Source organism: Maylandia zebra, linkage group LG12, assembly GCF_041146795.1.
Source record: "Maylandia zebra isolate NMK-2024a linkage group LG12, Mzebra_GT3a, whole genome shotgun sequence".
NCBI classification, from domain to species: Eukaryota; Metazoa; Chordata; class Actinopteri; order Cichliformes; family Cichlidae; genus Maylandia; species Maylandia zebra.
Window position 1 is genome coordinate 13649860 of NC_135178.1, and position 26033 is coordinate 13675892.

A 26033-nucleotide genomic window follows, 5' to 3' on the forward strand; every position below is an offset into this window, starting at 1 on the left:
TGTATTTAATCTATCTAAAAACTAAACAGGAAATGTGTTTAAAAAATGAGAAGAAATGGCTTTTAATGACTCTGAAGTTTCGATTAATGAGCAGGAGCAGTCAGCTACCATTAAGTTGCATCCCTCGTTGAGAGTTTACAGAGATGGAGAAGAGAGCCGAGGTTCTACTTACCAGACAAGCGTTAAGGGAAAAACTAGAGACAACAAACACACCCCCTTGCTGTCATGAAAGCAAAAGGTTTATTCATGTTTGAAATTACACAACTACCACAAGGAAGACTTTTCAGTCCAGGGTGTAGTCTGGTTAGAAAGTAACACTAAACATCTTTAATACATTAGAATCACTGCCACAAATCATTTGTCATGACTTTTCAGTTTCAGAATCACATACAATAGAAAAAAGAGAAAAGAAGTCTTGAACCCTGTTGAACAGAGCTGGAAATGTACAGTTCTGAATACTGAAACCTCTATGCATTACACTTTTTATAGTGATTTTTTTTGTCTTTTTTCTCCGCATGATTTAGTAACAAGATGAGCAACATTCAAAATGTTCTTTTTTTTTTCCTCCCTTCATTATTTACAACAGTTTTAACTGTTTGGTGTTAATTTAACAACAATATTCGCCACACGTCCCCGCCCCTCCCGCGCGCCCACACCCCCCAGCCATATAAGCCACAGAGCAACAACATCTTCAGCCACCCAACCCCACCCCCTCCCATCCTCTCCCCGTCTATTTTCCATGGTATTAATATTGTTATTTCGTTGTTTTGTTTTGTTTTTATTTGTTATTTTAAGTTGCACAGCTGCAACATCATTTTATTAAAAGATTAAAATATACATTAGATTACATAGAGAATGAAGAGTTTACAGTGTTACAAGATGTGATCAAAATAACTACATAAAAACATTAAATAAGGGCCAAAGAAACTGTGGTGGTGATATGGTTTAGAGGTAGTAGGTGAGCGCTCTAAGCTACAGAAATGTTGGAAATTATTGGTTTCTATGAATGAGGTAATAAAGCTGGGTATTGATTGGTGGGGTGTATAATTACTCTTAAGCTATATTATGTACAACTTTTCCTGTGTAATGGGGGCCTGCTCCTGTGTGCCATGTTGTAATGATCTACTGTCCGTGTGTGTGTGCTGTCGAGGGGGGCTTCCATAAGCAGTACAAAAAAAAAGGTTTACATATGTACATACTAAACATCAAATTATAAAATATGCAGTGGTGTCATGTTATAGTCAAGCAATCAATTATGCTTCTTTATGTTCCAGAGTTTGAATAGTCATTTCCTTGTACTAATGTATACAGCTGTAAGGCAAAAATAAATCTTGAAAGTAACTACAAAGCTGCCATTGAGCTGTCAACAACAGCATTGTTGAGTTGCCGGACAAGACTGCGAGCACATTACAGTCAAAGAAACAGCTGCTTTAATCTCTATGTTGTAAGGACTCAATTATCAAAATGGAGAGTGGCAATTAAATCAAGAATCGAACAAATGGGCCTTTAAGGTGTCATAAAATGTCACGGAAAACACACAAGTGTCATCCCGTACTTTTGAGTGGAGATAATTATCCTGAAAGCTTACTCTTATTTTTGTTTGGAAATGTGCATGTGTTTACCTCTACAGTGAACCAACAAATTAAAAAGAAGAAGAAAAGCATGGTGTGTACATTTGATTGATTTATGAAGAAAGAACAAAACAGCTACCGGGAAACACTTGGTGTTCATAATGGAGGATGGAGTTTCAATGCGTGCAACACGGTCGTGATACATTTTAAGATACGTGAAAACCAATCTGCTGTGAAAGTTTATGTTTCAATATCCTCTTCAGGTGGTCAGCCAGTTAAAAAGTCCTGCTAGAGGCGAAGATGCATTAATAGCGGATCAATTCGAGGTATCGGAGTGCACACTTCCAGGTCCTTCTGTTGGAGATATTACAGAAGATGGAGTCGTTGCATCTTGCCATCCCCCATTAGCCTTGGACACAAATGGAAAAGGTTGAGATTACAATCAAACACTCAATGCAATATGAACCTGGTAAATTCTAGACACTCCAAAAACAGAATATGTAGATATATAGACTGATTGCCCTAATGTGTCAGTTGATATTAAAATGTTGCAGACGCAGTTAGTCTAGTCTCTGTGTTACAGTAGCATCAGCAAAGAGACTCTCAAAAACAAATTTGTCCTGTGTCCCGACCAATGGGAGCGATCCCTGAAATCAGTGTCTAAGCAGATTTCAGAAGCGACCGACAGCTTGTCGCTACATATTCTCCTGTCAGTCAAGAAGAGGGAGGGCTAGGGCTGCGTGAGGTGGGGAGAGCTGAGGGAAAGTGACAGGGCAGGGCCTCTCCAAGAGAGCCAGTCTTAGCCAGCCTGACTTTGCTTTGCTCCAGGCGTGACCTAGCCTTTACTGGATCCCTCTACGTCACCACCAACACAGCTAAAGGTCTATGTGAATATATCAATAGTGCATTTTCTGGGCTATGGCTAAAAATGGCTGCTTTTCCACAGCTTTCTGTTCAGAATATGTTTTTTACTTTATTACTCTTTGTGCTCCGATCCTCTCTTTTCATGTGTTAAGGTTATTCGACTATTAATATTTTAGTAGGGATCACACTGAGCTCTGCTGAGCCAGTAGGCACAGGTCTACACTGCACATGGAAGTGAGAAACCTTGTGAGAAAGAAAGAAACACTTGATCCTACAAGGAGTTGACATGTCTAAAGAGCTTATAGCAATAAGGCTACAGCAAAGCCAAAATGACACCAACAGCACAGAATTGCTGGCAACAGCCGCCACCGTTTGTTTATATTTAAAAAAAAAAAAAAAAGAAATAGATTTTTTAAAAACTAATTTAATACCTTATTTTCATGCTTAACTCTTACATACTATTAAGACTGTGAATATCTGTGCATTTCACCCAACAGGAATGCTAACACAAAGAGAGCAAATGCTGCAGTGTTGATACAGTGCCGAGAGAACGAGCTGTCTCCTCCTATTTCTCTCTCTTTCTCTCCTTCACTCTCCATCCTCCCTCATCAACGAAATTAATCTTTACTCTGATAGCTTCAGATTATGTGCTGCTTTACAAAAAGGCGCCATATCAAACCTCATCAGGGAAGAAGAAATTCATGTCTGGAAAAAGGCTGCGGGCGATCACGTGATCATATTTTATCATGAAGATAAGTCTACGGAAAATGCTGTGAAGCATTTCAAAGCAGCTGAAATGCAACAGATAGGGTGTGTTTTTCCCCCCCTCCAAATCTCATTCTTGGTTTGAGTCAAACAAAGTATTAAAAGCCGTTTATTAAAGTAAATCTGATTTTATTCACCTGCTGTGTAGCATATTTTTTTATTAAAAGCAGCTTTTATTTAGATCAGGTGACACAGTGATGTGACACACTGGCTAATATTTTATTGTGCAGGTTGTAAAGCAATGTAATGCACTGTAATTTCATTGAATAAAATTAAAGGATAACCATGCAGCACTTTTATTGAAAAAAAAAAAAAAAGTATCAATGAATTTCACACTCCCTTTGCCTCAACAAGCTCCACGTGTAAGCCAATAAAACCTTCACTTACATTTAGGCCATGTGGACTATACATCGTGTTTCCCCCCAGAGCATCATTGTATCCTGCCGTCTGACTGATAACATGGCGCAGGGTATCCACCTGAAGGGACAGACAAGGTGGACAAGCTGGTCAGCCGAGTGTCTCGCAGACTTCCAACACTAACTGTAAACATGCTTAGTAAAGCAAAATATATTAACTGAAGTGAAATTAACAAAAAGGGACTTCTGAGACAGCAAATGTACTAACCAGAAAAAAACAGGGCAAAAAGATTTTCAAAATAAAATTAAAAACAAAGGATAGTGATGTTACGAGCATGCTCAGGTATACTACTTCATCTAAAGCAGTTGTGGATTGATACCAAATAAAAGCATAAGTAAAAGTAATGGAACACATAGACTTTAAAAAAAATCTTAAATTAGCTTTGATTTTTCTTTACCTTTATTATGAATGAGCATATATTTTTTCTGGTGTGGTAGTGAGTGTGTGCAGTGTGTCGGCTGTGTAGCTGCGTTAAACTCACAAAATGGAAGACATCAACAACAAACAATAACAAGATGAGACAGGAAGATAGCGATACAGAAGTACAGAAAAAAGGGGATAACATTGTACCAAAAAACCCAAATACCAACCCAAGAGCTCAAGTCAAAGCCAAATGCATTCAGACAATGTTTTGAATAGTAACCAGGAAACTGCTTTGCGGCATGATTGCAGTGGGGTGGGATCATATTTTGGCGGCCAAAGCATTCCATCCAAAGCGAAATAGTCAGTAAACACTTCAGTCAATGGGCTGTTATTGGAGGCCTCACTTGGTAATTTGAACTGCCCGTGGATGGGCAGCATGTTTTTCTTATTTATGTTTTTTGGATTTTTTTTTTTTTTTGCTTTTTTCAGTTTGTTGTGCTTCTTAGACTGCACTGTGGATGGCTCAGTACACAGGCAAGACAAGGACAGCTCTCTGCACTAGTCGTCAGGAACTGTCCCTGATTGTTGCTCCTACCTGTGACTGTACATTGGCTCCGACTTGTGCCCCTTGGTAAGAATCCCCATTCAGACTCTGCATGCTCAAGAACATGTCCCCAGAGTTTGGGAGGTTAAAAGAACCTGAAGAACCTGGAAAGGGAAGATGTAAGTAGCTGAATACATGAGAGGGCTATAAAGGGAAAGCACAGGCACACACACAGACACGCACGCACACACGCGCACACACATTTATCTGTAAAAAAACACACCCAGCTCAAGCAGACAAACACACAGAAGAAAGACTCCCATAAAGCAGGCAACTACAGGGGTGACGGAAGAAAAGGCAAGGAACCAAAACAGAGGAGGAGAAGGATGATGTGCAGAAGAACTGAAGATCTTTTTTTACGAATGCAGTGAGCACAAATTAAATGAAAATCACATGACAACAAGGGGACCGGTTCTATATGTGGTTGGTCGCTTAAGCTCCCAATTGTTCCACATCACCTACTTCCAGTCTAAATTAGCAGGGAGGTATCACATGGTAAATGACAAGGACAATAAGAAGCTTATGAAAAGACCAGTACCAGTAAACATGTTGCTTAAAAGAGTGTTTTTGCTCTCTGCAGAATCCAGCTGAAACTCTTCATCTTTCATCTGGAATCCTGGGTGCAAGAAAAAGGGACCACTTCATAAGCTTACCACATCCCGACGAAGCTCAAGCTAGTCCAAACTCAGCATTACATTACTCATCAAACTTGACTAAATATGCCCTTTCAGGCTCTTTGCTTTTATCTCTATTTTTATTCAGCATCAACTGCACATAATACCATTTTGATACTACTACTGCAGGTAAAATGCTCCCAGCAATTATGTTTCACTTTTTTGCAAAATGCCTTTACCATTCAGTGGGAATACATACCATTACATTAGAAATGACAAGAAGTTGACAGAAAGTCAAGGGAAAACAAATCCCACGGCATTATTTTGAATTTTTTTTTCTTATTTTGCCAAAAATACATGTGTTCTCGGTTCACAAGTCAGGAACGCTCTCTTTATGCATGAGTTTGCTTGGCATCAACTGTCTTATAGACAGGAGACACTGTGATCCCCAAGCTGGGAGCAGAGCCTGTCACTCTAGCCTGTGTGAATGGTGCATGAGAGAGTGAGGCAGGCAGGCAGCAGGTTAAGGACTGAGGTAGAAGGTAGATCTTTTCGTTTGTTTTATTTGTCTATATGCAGGAATGCCTACCGGAGTTGGGTGTGGTAGGGGAGTTGGCCTGGCTGTTCTGCACTGCAGCGGCTGCAGCGTGTGCCGCATTTACAGCAGTCTTGGCGGCATACAGGTTGGCTTCTTCCTGAAACTTGCCGATATTTTTCTTGTACCGGATCCTTTTGTTGCCAAACCAGTTGGATACCTGCGTGGGAGAGCAGAAGGAGGAGGAGCAGAGGAGTCAGATGTCAAGCAGGCACAGCACCATGCACTGAGCAGTGCGATTGTTTCAAGATGTCATGTTTGGGTCCATCAAGTACCCAATTCCCAGCCCCTGTGCTAATGTCCGCCGGGTACACAAGCTAATTAAGCCGTAATCAGGAGCCACTTGTGTCTTCTCATGGATGGGAGCATGACATGCTCTCAGATCTGTCTCCTGACAAAACTAAAACACAAGGGGCTCCTATTGCACAGACACTGAAGTCGGTACATATTTCTCATATGAGGACTGGTTGTTAAGGATACAAATTTTGACATTTCCCTCAGTGCAACATATGAATGTTCATATTTTATCCTCCACAGAATTCTCACTGGTTCCAGACGAGTGGGTCCAGGTGATTGACATTTTATAGAAATACAGTTGCTTAACGTATTGTAATAATTCATCATATGACGAGTACGTCCAATTTAGCATAACCACTGGAAAACATTACACAGTTTTTTGGGATTACTGGGTCTGGGTTGCTTTACTTTGGAAGATCATAAAACACTAAGGCAATGAAACATTTGTGCACGCTCAGTGATTTAGAGCGCCGTAGACATGAGAAGCAGTACAGGGATTATTGGGGCAGGCCTAGAGCTCTTAAGGCTCGAGAAAGACTCGAGATCAAACATGCACTAGAAACTGGGTACGTTCAGATTTAGAGCAGTCGGATATGTTAATTTTGTTGGACCGAAACGATGCCATTCAACATCAGACACTGAAAAGTTGTATGGTGTGAACCTTATGTGTGAATGCTGGCTCTGCAATAACAGTGGAATAATAATGAGATGATGCTTGTTTTTAATGGTCCTATAAATTAGAGTGTCTTGTCGCTGTGCTGCAGCCCCCCTCTCAGGCCCTGCAGCCCACGGCTGGACCAGCCAAAGAGCAGCTGCCCCTAATGACGCTTTATTTAATTTCCACCCATGTGCTTAAATTTTAATATCCCCAGCAGCCCGCCGATGCTGTGGCGTAAAAACTGACTGGATTTGCAGGACATCAGATCATTTCTATCCTCCACGTCTCTGTGCTCTAAATCTTTAATATCTAGGCAATTAAAATTAATGACCATTCAGGCGAGGCCCACTGTTGGCAGGGTTTCCTTGACATCAATTGTTTGATGGGTTTACCTAGAGGTTAAACTAACAAGCAAGGCTTAATTGGAAGCAATGAAAGCCCTGGCCATCATCCTTTTTACTTAACCTGCTTAGAGTGGATTGTAGAGCCTAAGACGATGCAATATTGTTGCTCTTTTGGACAGCTCGCAATGTGCCCACAAACCCCTGAAAAATCATATAAAATGTTTTGTAAAGCTCATCAGTCTGTTTAATTTAACAAAATGTTCATAAAAACAGTGCATTAAACAGATCTGCATTTATTAAAATGTCAGTTGTGGCCAGTTGTGGTGTTTGCACGTTCAGACCTATTTTTATCATTAAATTTGACTTAATGGATACAGACTATACACTAGTTTACTTTCATCGCATATTACTTTCATCAGAAAGGAGGCAAATCCTGCAATAAAATATGACTGATTACTTCATAAAATTAATAGATTTTTTTTTTGAGTGTGTTATGACTGTAGTGCACACATTTATTGTGTTACAAGCCTCAGCAGTCTGGACAGACTCAGCCGCGGTGGCGTCACATCTTGTAGATGTTATACCACCCTTTTTTCTGCACACACATTTCTCTCCTGCCCGATGAACTCTGGCTTCAGTGATTCTCGGGTTCAGCTAAAATATTGAATAGATGCACAGCACAGCATCGTAGCAGACCATGCATTCAATTGACTCCTATGTTTGGTAAGAATTACCTGACACCACCCGCACTCAAAGGCAGCGATTGTGTCATGACAATGCAGACTTCCTGTGCAAAGCTATAATACAACTGGCTTCATTGTTGCACACTGTAGTTAAGAGTTTGGACTATTTCATTGTGTCTCAGACTGCTTTCTGATCAATATATGACCAATGCATGAGCCAAAAGTGAACTTGCAATGCCCTACTGTAAGATCAAATACAAAAAATAAAGCATTCGCTGCTTTGAAATTATTATTATTTTTAAATAGCTGAAATATTGGAAAGGGTGTCATACATTTTGCATTATAACAGAACATATTAACCCTGTGGTGGAATCAGGTTTAACAGTTAACCAGTGTTATATTGACACATATTACATCAAAGGTGGCCTCTGAAGCATCCACACACCTCAACACAAACTACATCCATCATATCCCATGCCCTTAGCCCTTTCTGCAATGCACATGCAAATTAAATAATAATAATAATAATAATAATAAAATGAATAAAAAAGGAAATAAGACCTGGTATCGCACTAGGTAATATTACCACCTTAAATACATCATTGTGCATCAGTTCTGTGCTCAAGCAGTAATTGGACATGAAACAGACATCTGCAATTTTGTTAATTCAAGGGTATTTTAAGGGCATTAAAAGTAATAATAGAAAGGAAATGTGGCGTTTGGACTGCTGGAATCTGAGTGTGCGCTTGACTTGAAGATGACTTCATTTTCAATGATCCCTGTTAAAATGATGCAGGGTGTTTCATCAGCAAAGATGTATTGAGCAAAGCTGCAAAGCGATATTGGCATACCATTCACAACTGATGGTGTTTAGTTAATGAACTACTTGTGCAATCAAGAAAGCACCAAAAAAAAGGGGGTGGGGGGGGAGGTGGGGGTATTAGTCCAGCCTGCAGCGTGACCACAGTAAGCCATATATGAATCTGAAAGGCTGGGCCACAGTGAGGGATAACATACTTATAGTGAACCCAGCATTATGTCAAGCCTCTCACTCTGTTACCCTCCTAAAATGAGCCAAAGCACTAAGAATAAGTCAATAATGATGTCTGCCATGGCCTCCGCTTATCGAGGAGTACACCACTAATGGGGCCCGGGATGAGCTCAGGTGAATTTTTAAAAGCCCTCTAATTTCTGCAAAGACTTATTTGTTCTCATGGGAACTGGTTCAGCGGACTGCTTTAGGAGACACTCAGACAACAATGCCCATTTCTTTAACTGCTGTAAATCACACAGTGATCATGAGGTGGGAGGGATATAAATAAACTCTAAGTGCAATTTTTTTTGTTCAAGATTTAAAAAGATCACACAATTATTCAATCTTCTACAAGAAAACAAAACAACAATAAAAGAAAAGAAAAAGAAAACAAATAAATCATGTCATAAACCATAGCCAGAAAGTAAAAATTACATGTGACACATTTGTACACACATAGTATGGTGATAATATGGGTGTAGTGTAAAGATGTCAAACATTAAAAATAGGCTGCAATCTCTTGTTAAAAGTGGGATGTAAATGCTGATATAGCTTAGCCACGCTTTTTTTTAAATGTAAATTTAAACTTTAAATTTGATATTATAGCATTAGCATGGATCCAATAGTGTAAGAGAGGGAGGGTCTGTGCACTGGACAACTGTGAGGCCATTACATACATGAACAAAGGAGGTACAAAAAAATGAAAACAGTGGATCAGGAGAAGTTATGACATACCTGTGATACTGTGATGGTGCTTCCCACCCCCTGAAGGCAAAAAAGAATGGGCTTTTACAGTATCTGACTCTTCATGACTACACTCAATATACCCCTCATCACCCCCTCCCCACACAGACAAAACACTGCAGATTATTGTATAGATTCATGTTTCTCTGATATTGTGTCTCAAGAGGACAACCATAGAACAATGGAGAATAAAAAAATCTAGATAGTAGTCACAATCATAGCAAAGGGGGGAGGAAAAAAAAGAGAAGACAGGGTAATAATACTTTGGATGTGGGGGTTAGGTGTGAGAGATATTGCCTTCAGGTTTACCCAGTGAGGAGGCTATGATAGATATCAAATTGGAAAGTTGACTTTTTAAGTGTGAAATATAACAGAATTAGCAGACTCCTGCAAGGTCACTTGAAGAGCAAACATATGAGTAAATACCCAGGATCATCCAGTGTTTTTGAAGCACCGGAGTGACCGCTTTTCTTAAAGTAATGGATGATGCCTTTTTTTTTCTTTCCATATGACCTGAGCGACTGACCAGGCAAGAGAGAGAGAGCGCACATGGTGGATGGGAATGAGGGGGAAAAATGGCAGGGGACCCAGCGCTGGGGCGACTAAGGAAGGACAGCATAGTGCTTTGATTGAGGCTAAGATGATACAGGCCTCCCTTCCCTGTGGCCCTGCTCTGACTGACTGGGACCAGCCTTGACTGAAGGATCATTAGGAAGTCACAATGTCAAGGTTAGCAAAGGACATTGCGCCTTGGTGGTGCGACCTACGGTAACTATCCCTCAAGGCTTTTAGCCTTTCCCCTGATTACCCACCAGCTACTGTTAGACGAGCACTACCCACCTGGGAAACTGTGATGCTGCACTTCTTGGCCAGCTCCTCTTTTGCCTCCTCGCTCGGATACGGGTTGCTGAGGTGCGAGTAGAAATATTCGTTCAAAATTTCTGTTGCCTGCTTGCTGAAGTTTCTCCTTTTCCGCCTGAGTGGGGAGCAAAACGAGAGAAACACCGAGCAAGCCTATTAGTGAGACCAGCATTAACTCATCCATTTGGATTGCACAAATTGCACAATCAATCTCACACATAAATGGTGAAAATAATGAGGAATGGGCTCTAAGGGCCCTCAGGAGCAGGATATCGTGTCCTGCTCCAAGAGCCTCATCAACACACAAAAGACTACAACCAATAAACTGACAAGCACACAGAAAGACACACATACACATACCGTTGCAAAATACATACAATGTTTAATTTGGTGTGTTGGTCTCCAATCTCTAGTCCAAGCGTGTAATGTGTAGAGTTTAGTGCAGCGGATGGGTGGGCTTCATGATGGAGCGCAAAGCCCAGTCGGAGTGCATCTCGGTACATTATAGAAATCATGGCATGCACAGTTGAGCATTGTTCCTGAAGTGCCACAGCCCCAGGGATCTCAGTAGAAACAAGCAAACTCTAACTAGATCTGGGTCCCCTTCCCTCCCAGGGCACTACTTATCATGTTGTTGAGCATTTGCTTATTTTGCCTTGTTTACTGTGCTTCACACAGGCAGTGGGCAGCAAATGTGCTTCCACTTGGCTTGTTTGGCCCAAACTTGTGCTTCTCTCCGCAGAGCTTCTACAATGCACCATACTGTTAGTGATTAGAGTAATCCACAACACCTGCTGATGACCTCCCCTCCATCCATTACACATGACTCGGCCCCCATTTCATTTGGGTCCTAACTGCTCTCAGGTGTGAGGGCATGATTGTCTTGGAAATGGATAACGCATGGAACATGGGCATAATTAAAATCATGCATCTCTGCAGTGCTCACACTGTGTGCTGTGCCAGAAAAGTGAAAAGAAACTTCAGACCTGCGCACCGTCTAAAAATGACCTCGCCCACTGGATTTACTTATGTGGGTCACGCAGAAGCAATAAAAAAGTCGAAACTTTATACCTACACACACACGCGCGCGCGCGCATTCGCACTAAGCACACACGATCAACTGACCTGGCATCAAGGAATCTGGAGCGCAGGATCATGACAGCCTCACAGGTGCTCTGCTTCAGTTGCATCTGGATGGAACTGAACTTACGGTGGATGATTCCCACCATGCGCTCAATCTCTTTGGGAGAAATGGGCCGCGTACGAGACTGTTCCCTCAGCAGGTTCATCACGTGGGTAGTGAATTCGTTACATGCCTGCCAAGCGAAAGAGTGACAAAAACAACCAACGTGAGGCGGGGTTTTTGTTGTTTGTTTGTTTTAGAACTTTAAAAAGCTCTTGACTGATGTTTTAAAGTTATATCCATTTTTCATGTATTAAATGAGTTAATATGCACGCTGTTCTTGATAAAAGCCTCCACGGAGTGCGGTGTTTGCATATAACTCTGACATAATAGGTGAAGTCATCTCAGAATAAATGCAGATCTGCAATTTGGCCTGGCCTTAATGCACTGAAGTTAAGCAGCTTTTCGTTAACACGGTAGTTCATACATGATTAATTAGAATAACTCATTTACGTAGTGCACACTTTAGCTCATTACTCTGAGTAAAATTTGTTAAGTATTTACATTTAGATAATTAAAACCTGGAAACACCCTTAAGAAAGATGCATTTACTCCAGGCGAAGTGTTGTGTGCCCCCGCATACCCACCTCCTCTCTCGGAGAGAGCACAAAGTAAATTACTCTAATTTACCTCACTGGCTTGCTGAGGCATCACAGTTTCACCTTCTATTTTCACCCATAATGCCCGTGTTTAATGGCAGGCTCAAAGTGCTGGGTGAAAGAGCTGATCATACTTTCATTTCATTTAACACAGATGACTGGGGCACTCCTTTGGATCTCTATAATCAACTACAACACAGTGAATAATACGGCAATTTCGCTTTTTCCCGAGCTGCTTTTTTCCCCACATCCTCCTCTATCGTACATATTCGCCACAGTTTGCAGTTGTGAAAGTACAACTCAGTGGCTTTTAAACATTTAAACACAAAGTGAAAATTTGAAAGCTGGTTGCCACATGGAATAATGCATAAAGAACATTTTGGAGGGTGTGTGCTATTTCCAATAAAAACTCATTCGGGAGGCATTTCTTGGGAGGATCTTAACCTTGGGGTTGTAAAGCTCCCTCCTTACCTGTTCGTATTTCTCCAGCTCTGTGTGGTAAATCTGTCTGATCTGGGTGAGTTTGGCTCTGTAGTCGGAATGTTCGATTGAGTTGTCGGCTGCCCCGCCCGAGGCAGCGGCGGCGGCGGCTGCGGCGGCAGATCCGCCACCTTTCTCTGGTCCCGCTACTCCCTCTGCCAACAGCATATTGTCTAAACGCATGAGCTGAGGGTCTGGGGGGTCCTCCTCCTGAGCGCCACGGATGCTGAGACCTGCAGAGACACAGAAACAGGGACAGGTTTCAGCAAATGCATTCAAGAGATGAATTAAGATGGGGAAATTAACATTATTAATAAGAGAATAAGTCAAAACTGCTGAAATCAGAAGCGTTGACTCTATATCGTTTGATACTGTGATGTTTCCCCGTCAGGTAGGAACTGAGCGCCTCCTGTGTATATGCTGTGTTCCTGTCGCCCATGTGTACGCCTGTTCTCTTTTATTTACACACTGCGCTGCACACTGTGTGTACGGGAAGGCTGACATGACAGCAACATCCATAAACTGACAAATGCTCAATGGTGAAGTGGCACTTCTACTCTGTGAAAGGATGCTAAACAGAAAACTATACCTCTAGTAAGTGTCTGTCTTTCACACAGTGAATGCTGGGAAATCCACAAAAGTAACTGCTGTTTTACTCGCGTCTATTTCCTTGTGAGTTTTGAATCTTCAATTCATTTAATTTAAGACGAATCTAGGCCATTATAAGACTGAGCTGTGAAATAATAATAATAATAAGGAAAAAATTGTGCAGTGAATTGCATGCAAAGCGCAAAGCCTGATTTCTGTGTTTGTTTTCAGATGGTGCTGTTTATTTCCTCTGGTCTTCTGTCTCGCCAGCCTGTCAGCAGGTCGTAATCACACAGCAGATAGCGCGGGCTACGTGCACACCTGGATGCGCTGGCAGTGAAACCACAATGTCAGGCTTTTCAGAAAACAAACACAAAAAAAAGCTCTCGCAGGTCAAAATTACACCAAAAACACGCTCGAGCAATCAGGTCTAGTAAGTGGATAAAAATGTGGCTCAATGGGCAGTAAATACTGAGTGGCTACTCAAACGTTATGATTACCAGAGTTGTTTCAATTCAATAATCCCTCCCGCAATTCAGGGATTTTCAAGCGCTCATTACAGCTTCATTAAGATATGGCTAGCCTTTGGATTCTAAATAAGAAGATTAGCGGCTCTATTGTGTCAGCCAGTAGGCATGCAATCAGAGAAGCCCTTTTTACCGTGCTTTGACCGACTGACCCTGCGAGCCGTTCACAAGAGTAAATACTAGAGAGAAAACACTCCTTTTCTTCTTAATATCTTTCTTATAAACACAATCGTAGGTTAAAAAAAGCCCACAGTGTAACCTCTTTTCTGATGTTTTCATCCCCGTTGGTGGTTTGTTCAACTGCAATGCCACTGAAAAACAAATTTTCCTCTATTTATAGGTCGGCTGGCTTTGAGTCTTTTAGGTGTAATGGTGTGAAAGGAGTGGATGAATGTGGCTATTTGTGCTGGAGACATTGAGATGCTGGACAAGGCTCCATCAGGCTTTGCAGAGCCAAGCCATCCATGTGGACAATATGCCGCTGCTCCACTAACCCTCATCCACATCACGCTGCATCTGCACAACTCCACCCAAAGCCATCATTCTGGACAGATTCGACTGTTTCCATTCCAGTTTGTGCTGCGTGAAACAAAACGGCACATGATTCAAATGTGACTGACCAGATGCCCGGCTCGGGATCTCAACATGCTCTAATAGCTGGTGGTTTGTCTGCCACGACGGTTCATATTTTCCCTAATTCAGTGTTTACACCCACTCTCTGAATCAACGCAAACTCAGCAGGCTGCACTTTTCTTTGTGCTGCGGGTGGTGGTAAGTAGGTAGCCACGTTTTTCATGTCAGGTATATTAAATATAACTCTGGGACGCGGCGTACATTTCCACACCAAACCTAGTTGTCACTTTCACTCCACTCACTCCATATCCAGGGGAAATGCAGCTGAGGGAATTTACAGGGCTTTTCAGCTAAATGGGCATAAATCACTGGTTTCATTCAAACTAAATAATCACAGGCCATAAAGAGCTACTTGTCTCTTACCATATATTACCACAAAGTTCCTGTGTGCAATACTGTGGCCATTCACAGCAAAGGAAAACAGAGCGAGGCATTAGAAAGTGACACGTAATCCTGTTAGTCCGCTGACATGTGGAGTGGCCGTGACATTTTTATCATACGTGTCCATTTCTATTTAGGAAATCAGCAGGATAAAAATGATTACTGCGCTGCTCCAAGAAGGAGACGGCCCTGCAGGAGTCCACCAGGGTGTATTTGTGCCACGCCAGCTCTGGCTGGTCATTCATAACACATGTTATGGGAGGGATAGTGAGTTCATCTCAACCACATAAATACTGAAAATTAAAGAAAGAATAAGAGCGAAACGCATATCTCTGCCTCGCTGTCTCTTTTCCACGCACCTTTGTTGGAGGAGCTAAGCTCGGCGTCATCACACAACTTCCACAATATAAGCTCAAGCGAGATAATATCTTTAATTTGCTGTGTGGTTGACAAATCTGTATGGTAACTCGCAATTCCACAGTAACATTTTGCAATGCTGCTTTTCCTGCTCAAATCTTTATCCTGTTTTTGTCTGATGATATGGGTATTAAAACAAGTTTGGGCACCCGAGTTTAGCTTTAATCCACCTCCACAGTCAAAGTGGGATTAATCTCGGTGCGAGGGGAAAGTGCGGGAGTCATGTCACCTTGGTAAAGCCTCTAAGCAAAAGAAAAAGGAAAAAAGAAAAGAAGAAAAGGAATTTAAGAAAGAAAAATCCATATCTTCCAGTTATTACACATGGGCTTGATGATGATGCTCGCTCACTTAATTACCAGGGTGCATTTCATGATATAAAAGGGAAAAAAAAATGAGAAATTGTAATAATAATGTCACATGTCCTTAATCGGCCCCATTTGTCATTCAACAATACAGGTGGGGTAGCCGGGTAGAAAAAAAAAAAGCACTTGCATATATGATTGTTCCTCATTTCTCTTCTGTGGCTGAGACAAAAGGAGACGCTGTGATTAATCCTTCCCTATCAGTTAGGGGTGGCTCTTCTTTTCACTTTTTACAGGTTTCACTGTCATTATCTGATTCGTGGATGTAACAAATTTGACAGATAAAGGCAATGCAGGCCTTTTCTCTCATACACTCTCCCCTGTTCACTGTTTATAATCATTTCCGGTTCGGGGCCGTTGTCTCGTACATCATTCCCTGCTTGAAGCCCTGACAGCGATCTGAGCACTGCCTGGGGCTGCTCTCCTTTCCTCCCACCTCTTTTCCCCCCTTGTGCCCTCTTTTATTCTGTGGGCTTAGCTGACCTTTGCCCCGCTGCTTGTTTACTCTCATCACTGAAGTGTGAGCAGGAGAGCCATAAAGGAAGAGCCCCGCTGGGTTAATGTGGCCTGCTGAAGAGTGCAGGGGTGGCTCTGGGCTTCTCCACCTCATTCTGCCTCGCTCAGTGCACTGTCAGACACGAGATGATACACTGGAAGAGCGGCGCTTCTTGCAGATGAAGCCAGAGATTTTTATTTTTATTTTTTTGCGACACTTTTCTCTCAATACCTAAAGGACTTTTCAAGATTAAAAGTTCTGTGAAGCAGTAAAGTAACCTATGTTTAGATGATACGCGCTGTGACTCGGTTACTTCCACCACTGTTTCCAAAACATCCTGTTCATTACAAGTAACCCTGACCTCCTGCAGTCCTCTCCTACCCACTGCCTCTAGTGAACAGCTCCGGACACATATCGACAGTCTGTTCATCTAATTGCATCGATCCGCAAAGGTCTCCCAAAGCCAACTAATCGAAACAGAATTTATTTTCTGTCAATATTTGCAAAGGTCATCTCTCTTGAAGCCGTGGAGTTGATGGTGTGAGGAGAGAATCGTCTGGAAGGAAGAGCGGGACCGTGGCTTCTAGCCTGTTACTGAAGCTCGTCCAAGGTGAGCTTTAACTTAAGCTTGGCACTCGGGATCCGGGGCTTCTAATCCACCGTGTTATTAAAACCCGCTGCCAAAGCAAAACACTAGAGACTACAGAGGGCTTAGAGTATCCATTTCACAAAGAGGCCAGTGTCACTACAGCCGCGTTCCACGTCTCCTTTGACTTCATATCATCTCCTTTGTCGTGGCGCCTGGATCGGTAACCTTCAGCTCGAGAGGCGGGGAGCTGGATCAAATTACCATTGAAAATCTTTTGTTCTGTCAAATGAAACATAAGAATCCTCTTTCATCGACGTTCTTAAAGGCTTTTTTTTTTTTTAAGATTGGCCTACATCCACATGGCACAAAGAATCTGAGAGAATGCCTGTGGGCTCTCTCTCTCTAACATGTACAGTAATTAACATGCCATTAACACATTAATACACATTAACTATTCCCAATGTTAATGGCAGGGTAATTATCATACCTGATACCACTCTGTGGGGAAGCCAAAGCACATTTGCCACTTTGTGTTTCACTTTCTTTGTTGAGTGAGCTGAAAAGAATAATTTGGGAAGATGGCTCGGGCTGCTTTCCTCCACATGAACAATATCTGTGTCAGTGCAAATGGATATATTGTCTGTCTCCAGCTCAAACGCTAAGAAGGGCGTCCGTGTGAATAATGCAGCTGTTCTGATTTTACTATAAAAACACCGGAAAGGAAGAAAGCGCCCATTGTGAGGCGCTAAGGACTGTTTTTTGTTTTTTTTAGAGGTGAGGCTGAAACACTGGAAGGGACAAAGAGTGTGGTGATTAAATGCCGAGCAGTAGAAGACAGGGAATGGGCCCTAAACTGGGGAATCCCTGTCTGGAATGATGATGTATTTCCTCCCAGTGCAGTGAGTGATAAGCTAATCAGCCGCGCTGACAGTGAAGTGTTACAGCCCCCCAGTGCTGGGTCAAGACTTCTCCCATCATACACCACCAGCACACACTAAACAGACAACGCATGGAGATGGTGGCGCTGGGGAGTGACAAAAAGTGGCTCTGGTCAGAAAAGAAGATCTCTGTCAGTTCAGGTAGCCTTTGTCCTTTGGTGATGATGAGGCACTCCTCCCCCCCCAAAAAAAAGCTGTGACAGCATTGGGGTGGGGGGTGGAGGGGGGCATGCCACTCTCGACCCACAACTCCAAGACATGCGAGGAGCGGGGGTGGGCAAAGGGGGTGGGAAAAGACAACCCAAACAGACATCTTGAAGACATTTTGCCAGGCACACCAAAATTAATCACTGTCCCACGGTGGCACTGACATTTGTGGGAAGTGACACACAACATGACAGACTAGAGGGAGAGGATGAAAGGAGAGCGAGGGAGGGTGGGAGGGCTGAGTAAACAAGAGCCACTGTCACTCGCTGTGATCATGTGTGTGCGCGCACCCCTGTGTGTGTGTGTATGTGCATTTGTGTGTTTATATGTGGATATGTGAGTGCCCACTTTGTTTCCTGCCCTCTAAGACTCAAATGTGGGCAAACAGCCAAGTGGTTCAGTGATGGCTGACCAGGCCTGGTGGTGGCGGACACACGCGGCGGTCGGGGGAGACTGGCCAAATGAGCGGACAGGACCTCCGCTACAGATCAGCACACTGACTGACCCTACAGGACACGTACAGCATGGGGCTCCAACATAGGGCTGACGTGGTTCACATGGTCCGCTAGTCACAGAATGAGCAACAAACACAGAGACATCCGTGTGGTACTCAGGCAGCCGTACCAAAACCTAGGACAAACATAGCATACGCTCAATAAACAAAATGGGAACAAATGACAGGAAAATCTTCCACAGCAGCTTCAGTGTGCCTTGGTTTTGGTTTTATAAATCTTTGGGATTCTGCTGGAGGATTGAGCACCATTCACCCAGCTGATCTTCATTTATTTGTTATTTGAAACAAATAAAGTGGTCAAAAAACACTGTCATCTTGGGAGAAACCACTCCCATCAAGACAGGAATGTTTCACCCTAAAGATCCGCAGTGACACTTCCCTCTACAGGGGACAAGTGGACACAAACCACATGAGAAACCCCTCCACCCCCACATATTCGAACTGCCTCACTAGGCTCTCAGTAGGTGACATGCATTCAGACCTTCACCCTCTGTTGGTGTTGGTAAGGGATGAATCATCCGACAATGTCCCCCTTTTTTTCCTGCATCTCTAAACCAGTGATAGTTTTTAAACTTCTGAACCTTCAAATTTGCATCTATCTTTGTAGGGATCAGTTTAAGGACTGCAATACTGCTGTAATATCCCTCTCTATGTAACTGTCAACAGTCTACTGTTGCCGAGACTGATCACATGCTGCATTGGCATTCTCAAGTCAGCTAGGGAAGAGTTGCTCTTTTGTTTTTCCCTGAATGTTGCTCTAGTGCACAAGCATCACGGGCCAATAGCAGTTTCTGACCATCTTTCCCACAGATCTCAGTGCAGACGTCACTTAAGTCACTGTTCTTACTGAAGCACTAGCGGAGCAGTCTTTGTGACCGAAGCCCCTACCATCTGTGTCCCAACAATGAAACCACTCTTTCACCAGTGAAGAGAAATATGGGTGAGGGGGACTGAGAGTTTTACTGTCCAAGAATCAGACCCACTGCTTCACAAGATGTCTTTGCATGATCGAATGCCAGCTGCTTAACTCCTGCGTACCTGTAGTCACTGTAATTTTCCACTCATTTCTTTATGCCTTCCCTTTAATTTGTCCCCCACCCTTATTAGTCAAATAATATCTGTAAGCCTCATCTAGACTAGCACGTGGAGCGTAGATCACTTTGAGACCGTTATTGCATCTCATGTTTCAATATTTCATTTTATTGCCCCCTATATTGTGTTAGCATGTTTTGCTTATTTCTTTTCTTCAGTTTCATTTTATATTTCATGTATTGATGGTCTTTAGCTGCTAGCCTCAATTTGCTGGAAAGGTAGGCTGATTTGTTATTCAGACCCCAAGCAAATAATGCAAATGTGGCACTGAAAGCCACTTATGAAATACCCAACGGCAACTAATCACTCCTCCTCTCGTTCCAGCCTTTCTACAGCCTCCTAATTAGAAGATGGAGATTGCATGAAACCAGGTCACACAGCAGGTCTTGTACACACCGATAACCAGGCAAATACGCAGGCAAAACTTTGCCCAGACACTAAGCCAAGCATGCATTATTTTAAAGGCTAGAGGTGAAAAATAATGCTATTCAGGTTATTAATCCCATATATTTCACTGTATGCTTCCAAAGAAAGGATTTGGGCTGGAAGCATTTTGTCTGTGTGTGTTTATGTGTTCTGTATTTGTGTGTATCTGTGCATGTGCATACGTCCATGTCTGCATGTGTGCGTGCAAAGGCTAGATGCTCACATAAACAAAGAAAAGGCATTGGTAGCATACAGCCAACCATGATCCACTGCCAGAGAGATTATTCTTTGCAGTGCCATTTCTGCAAGAGAGTTGACAGTCCATCATTTAGATTTTGCAGTGTATCCACGAAAAGGCTGCATTGCCTGAAGCAGAAGGAGCTGCTCTTTCCTTCAGTGTCTTTTATAGAAGAGAATTCAGCTCCAAATTGTAAAGCCAGAATGTTTTGCTAGCCGTGCTAGCGTGTAAGGACTCTGCTACGAGGCAAGCGGGGTTATGACATCGGAATAAAACTGCACTTGACGTGCTGATTCTCGGTGGGGACTGATAAAGCTCACAAAAACAAATCCACCTCCAGTATCTGAGGCTGAATGCACCCAGGACGACAGCGCTTTTTCTGGAAGCATCCTGAGTATGAGCCATGTTGCAGGTTACTGCTAGGTCTGCAGAGTGCAGTGCAAGGAGTGGCTGGGCAGATCAGGTCCAGGCCAAACAACAGCTTGTGACAGAAGCAGGCCAAAGAGGATGTTGAGACACGCAGAGATTTAACAGGCAGCCGGCCTGCCATCCACTCTTTTTCAGCTCTCCTTATACTCAGCCCATCACTTCGGATCCATCGCAAGCGACTCTCAAAGAACACAGCAAGAATATAGTTTTGCATTGCTATGAGAAAGGGACAAAATAATAGTTGCACGTTTGTGGAAAATGAGGAAAATATCATTTTTCTCATTTTATTTTGATTGTATTACACACCTGCCGAGGATACTCCACTTTTTTTAATGACACCCTGAAAGCAAGATAGCAAAAAAAAGAGGTTATTTGGTGCTAATTATTCCCAGCATGTACTTTACACAACATTTAATGAGTTAGACTGGAGGTGTGGCCATTGGCTGTGACTTGCTCGCCCAGTTACCGAAGATGAACCATGCAATCTCCCTCACGTCACCCCTGTCATGTGTACCACGTCCCCCTCCGCATCCAATTCCCCGCTAAGGCTTCAGTGGAGCAGAGACGAGGCGCCACTGAAGCAACACAACAGCTCCCGTAGCGTCTCCACACACCGGCTAGGGAGGGGTTGAAGGGGGGTAGAGCTGGGAGCTCACTCCCATAATTACAATAATTAACAGTTGCAGATTTAATTGGAAGGGAAGGCATTAACAGGAGGAACATTGTGGTGGCGCATGCAGAGGGAACCTTTGCTGCGAGAAGCTTTTGTCTTCTTTGTACCTAATGGTGCCTTGGCTGTGGTTGGCGAGTGCTGACACAACACAACACAACCGAGCTGAGGGTTCAGACGGTAGAGCTTGTCAGGACTCAGACTGGAGGCAGATAATTAGGTGCCAGGTTAATGAGAGCACAGGCTCTTGATGGCATTTGGTTACTGTATGTGGGCAATTAATGACTTTGTTTTTGTGTTTTTATTGCCCACTTGAGTGGAAAACATAATACATTATTCACCTCAGGCCCGGCGTGTGGTGTTTGATGGAGTAGCAGTGACTCTGGACTAAAGAATCAGTTTCATTCACCGTGGCGAATTCAAAACAATACATAGTATACGGAGTTGTGAAATGCAATCTCGGCTCACTCACGGCTACTGCGCCGTCTGACCTTTTCAGAGTGCATTACCTCATGTCGTCAGCAATGATGTTAAAAACTCCAAATATGTCAAGCAAACGATGAAGTCACTGGTCAGGCGGAGGACAACGTAGCCCACAAAACACACCAGAACAAAGAAAGCAAACCCGAGCGTTGGCTTAATTCTCCGTGTCGCGTTTCATAATGTATTTACGAAATTCCACACCCCGTGGAAAAGCCCCGCTTTCATTCCAGAGGATTTATTGGCAATGAATCCACTGAGAGGTCTTTAGACATCCTCTTCTTTAGCCCAACCGCTCGACGCCTCCTATTTTGGAGTTAGTTGTTCTCTAGCCTGTGGTGGCCAATTAGAGTGCTATAAGATAAATGGGCACCCGCAACTTTGATGTCCATCTTTTTAATAAGCTTTGGTTAAGATGACATCTGTGTGAAAGAGTTCAATATCTTCACAGTGGGAGAGAAAAGAGGTTTATTCTAAAATGAAATATCATGTAAATACTGCTGGAGGTTTAGGCTGGGTGGGATGGGGTGGGGTGTTGGGGGATCACAGTGTCTGCTGTGACTCTGGTGTTGGCATTCATTATCTTCCACTGCAGTCGCGCAGATTAGTCAGCGAAAGATGATTTTTAGAGCCTTGTGAAATCTAGGCTTTTATATACACCGAATACTGAATCAGCTTTAGCAGGATTCAAATAAGGAGAACGTATCACATCTGAAAAACAGTGTCTATTTTATATATGTGTATATACAGAAAAGTCAAAAAGAACATAGTAGAGCAGTAATAGGATAAAAGGTGCAGTGTAACAATATCTAAAATGGTGGGGTAATAAAATGGTGCATGAGTCTGTATGAATGTAGGAGAGAAGGAGAGGTGGAAAAAGCATATATCTAACCTAGCCTGCGGACTTGCTCCTTTATATGTGCGTGTAACTCAGTCAGGAATAATGTAAATGTCTGGAGAGTCTTAAGACTGAGCAGGCCCGTATAAAAGCACCCTGTTTCGGGCTAGTAAAACAAGTCAATAAATACAGCGGAGAAGTCAGTGCTGTCTGCTGCACTCTCGTGAATGAAAACAGAGGTGAACTGCTTATTTTCAGTCTGGCACCAGAGGTTGACAGCGGCATTATGGGCGCTCATACATTCTGACTATCACTCGTCACAAGCTATATCTGTCAACATTACACTCAAGTGCATTTTAGATGTAAAATAAGCCTTCGCCTTGCTGGTGGGGTGGGGGGCAGTATTTATGACTCGGCGTGGTCAGCTGCTAAATGAACTAAACAGCGGTGGCTGACCGCGGTTGCGACGTCCTCGAACTACTTTTCCGTCTCGCCCACTTGGCCTGTTTGTCTTGTTTGCAGATTCTCACGGGCAGAACAAACACAGAAGCGCTACATGCGAAGCCTCTGCAGGCTGGCACTTACTGTGGGAGAAAGCGCATCTAAATGGGAAGCCAATGGCACAGACTCGCACAAGATGGAAACACCATTAGGTAGGCAAACACTTTACCGAGATAACTGCTACCTGATTACAAGAGGGAAGCGTAGTCATGGTTCTCCTTTTTTTTTCATACTGTATCAACACTTTGGGAAAGCAAATATTTCAGTGACTACCCTCGCCGCGCTTTAATCCATATGGCGCATTCCGCGTGTCACCACGGATGTTACACTCCCCGGATGGGTTTTCAGAATAGGAAGAACTGCTCTCTATAAGCAGTGCTCACCTGCTCCGTGCTACACAATGAATATACAGAGGTCACACACCATATCACACCAGGGCCAGCATCAATCCTTTATTAAATTACCCAGCTATCTTATTTTCTGTCACCACGCTGATATGAGGGTTATCTTTTTCATTTATGTAGCGGATTTTCAGGGGATTATGCATTAAAGATTAGGGGTGTGTATACCTCAGCACAACAAAATGCAATACCTCAGACAGCGCATGGCTGATGTGTGTTAAGGAAAAGGAGGTGCTATAAAACAAATCTTCAGCAGCCAGAACCGGACAGGGTTTATTCTCCTCAGACAATACAAGCTGTGACTATACAGAATGCTTCAACCCTAAAATACTGTGGTAAGCAATACAAATCCCTTGGACAAAATGAAATGTATTAAACATGTGGATTTCATAAATCTCCCCTTCCTCGGTCTGGGTCAGAGGTATATTCACTGTAGAGCTCAGCAGGCATTTTTTTTTTCTTTCCCCAGCATTGTTACACCGAGTCGCAAGTGCTCTGAGTGGTTTCAAAATGAATGTCAGCAAAAGCTGCATGTGTACGGCAAACAGCAGATCTTCACACTAAAATGGTTCAAATCACTTACCCCTGCTACTTTATAAGAGTACAACACTGGTGAAGGGATTTAGAGGTGTGCTAGAGGAACGCTGCAGCTGAAATAGTGAAGCGGGATCTACATTGTAAATGTGAAATCGTCTAAGATGAACAGTTCCGGATACTTCTCTAAGCTCACACTCTACAGTACAGACAGTTTGAAAAAAAAAAAAATGCCATTCAGATCCGAGCACAACACTGTTAAACACCCAACTGGGATCCCTTTAACCTTGAGTAACATACCAAAGGTAGAAGCAGCCTGGGGCTATGGGGGTGACTGGCTAGCACAACTCCCAGTGCCATGCTGGTCCACAGTGGGGGCCCGACATGGCCAGATTGCCAGAGCGGCCAGGAGAGGTGGTACTACAGAGTTAGTGGGGACTGATCATTCATCTGCCACAACATTCATTTAAGTTGCTTCATTATCTGTTTGTTTTGTTTTCCAAACGATTCTGTGCTGGTAACCTCGCTGAGGAGAAATAGCACCAATGTTCACCTTGTGACTGATAAAGCATCTGTTGGCGGTTCGTTTGTGAGACGTTCCTGCTAATTATTTAGCTAGCTTGATGGATAATATGTGATCATTAAAGACCAGTGCTAAGAAAAGGGAGTAATTAGCACTGCTTTGTGGTTCTTGCTAGGACTTGAAGTAGCACAGATACACAATTAAATATTTGCACTTTTTGGACATACCAACAGGCTATACAATTTGGATGTCAAACTAAAAGCGTATTAATGATCTATGGATGTTATATATAGTCGTGCTTCGTGCGTCTGTGTGTGCGAGGGTTGGGGGTGTCGGGAGGGTGCAGGAGATGAATAAAGATGGAAGATAAATTAGTGTGTGTGAAAGAGGATTTTCTTTCCCTCAAGCTCACGTTACAGCTGAAGCAAAAACAAATAATGAAGCCTACAACCTACGAGTCACTTCAGTCCCATTGTACGATTCAATCATTTTTGTGACAGCTGACGATTACTTCATCATCACATAGAGACAGATTAAAAAGTTGTCAAATTAAATATTAAAGAGGGACTGCAGGCAGTAGTGAATTTTTAAAGGAATAACACAGATTGGAGATGAAACGAGGCACCTATATGCATATTTCATGCCATAGGGAACAAATGCATATTTTTTTCCTCTAGGCCACCTACTTTGTAATAAAGAATAGTGAGCGTATAGATGTGGCAATGCAAGTACAGCAGAAATGATATGAAAGAGAAATTGGTTCTACATAATGATGTCAAAAGGAATACGGCTCTGCATGGTCATGCAGAATAAAGATAAGATTCTCTTTCTCCGTCAGTGAATATTTTGCTAATGGTTTCTTCATTTCCTTAAAGAATAAAGAAGTCAGCTTTGTATGAACCTTGAATGAGGTTTCTATTGAATGAAGTTAACATTTATCTTTCAATGGCAGAAGAGATCTGTTGAAAATACCCATGTGTGGAGCAGAATGCTGAATATAAAAGCTTTGTCATCTGTTGAAATAAAGATAAAGTGACAAGTGACAGTAAATGCTATCACATTTTCAGCAGAAGGGAGGTTTGAAGAGGAGAACAAAGCCACGAAATGCAATGCAGAGAGGGTTAAATCCCTGCAAAGAACAGAGAAGAGGCTGCATTTCACTAAGTCAGCATCGATTGGAGTAAACAATGACTGATCAATACGCATATAAAGGGCTCCTCCTAACAAAGACTTACATGCAGATTTCATATATTATATCTCACAGAGAGCGTTTTCTCAAGCCTGTTGAATTAGCAGCGTCGCACCTTTTTTTTTCTCCTCTGAGCAGTTTTCTATTCGGTGCTGCTACATAGACGCACTCTTGTGTCCATACACACTTACTCATGCAATAAGCATCACTGTCACAGAGGCTTCCTTTCCAAATGGTTCAGCCTCCACCATCTGCAGGCGTTCCCAGACACACCGCTTTGAGTCTGCCATAATGATGCATGACTAAGTACAGTTAAAGTGTTGCAGTCTGTTGGCAAAAAGCAGTCAAGCACTTTGCTATAGTGTCACTCCGGATAAACCATACA

General features: G+C 42.8%; 1 protein-coding gene across 8 annotated transcripts in view; it reads right to left on the reverse strand.

The window, feature by feature from the left end:
* Positions 1-217: 217 nt before the first annotated feature.
* The window catches only part of pbx3b (pre-B-cell leukemia homeobox 3b), a 56868-nt gene continuing 31052 nt past the window's right edge, over positions 218-26033 (reverse strand). For 2 of the 8 annotated variants that reach the window (XM_004544164.4, XM_004544165.4), the window contains exons 3-11: positions 12667-12908; positions 11539-11729; positions 10393-10528; positions 9544-9573; positions 5788-5953; positions 5123-5200; positions 4576-4688; positions 3588-3677; positions 218-1980 (exon numbers count right to left, since the gene is read on the reverse strand). In XM_004544164.4, the coding sequence (XP_004544221.1) occupies positions 1888-1980; positions 3588-3677; positions 4576-4688; positions 5123-5200; positions 5788-5953; positions 9544-9573; positions 10393-10528; positions 11539-11729; positions 12667-12908 (1139 nt within the window). In that variant the 3' untranslated portion in view covers positions 218-1887. The remainder of the gene's footprint in view (positions 1981-3587; positions 3678-4575; positions 4689-5122; positions 5201-5787; positions 5954-9543; positions 9574-10392; positions 10529-11538; positions 11730-12666; positions 12909-26033) is intronic. The other 6 variants (XM_004544166.4, XM_004544167.4, XM_004544168.6 and 3 more) reach the window with 4 other exon arrangements.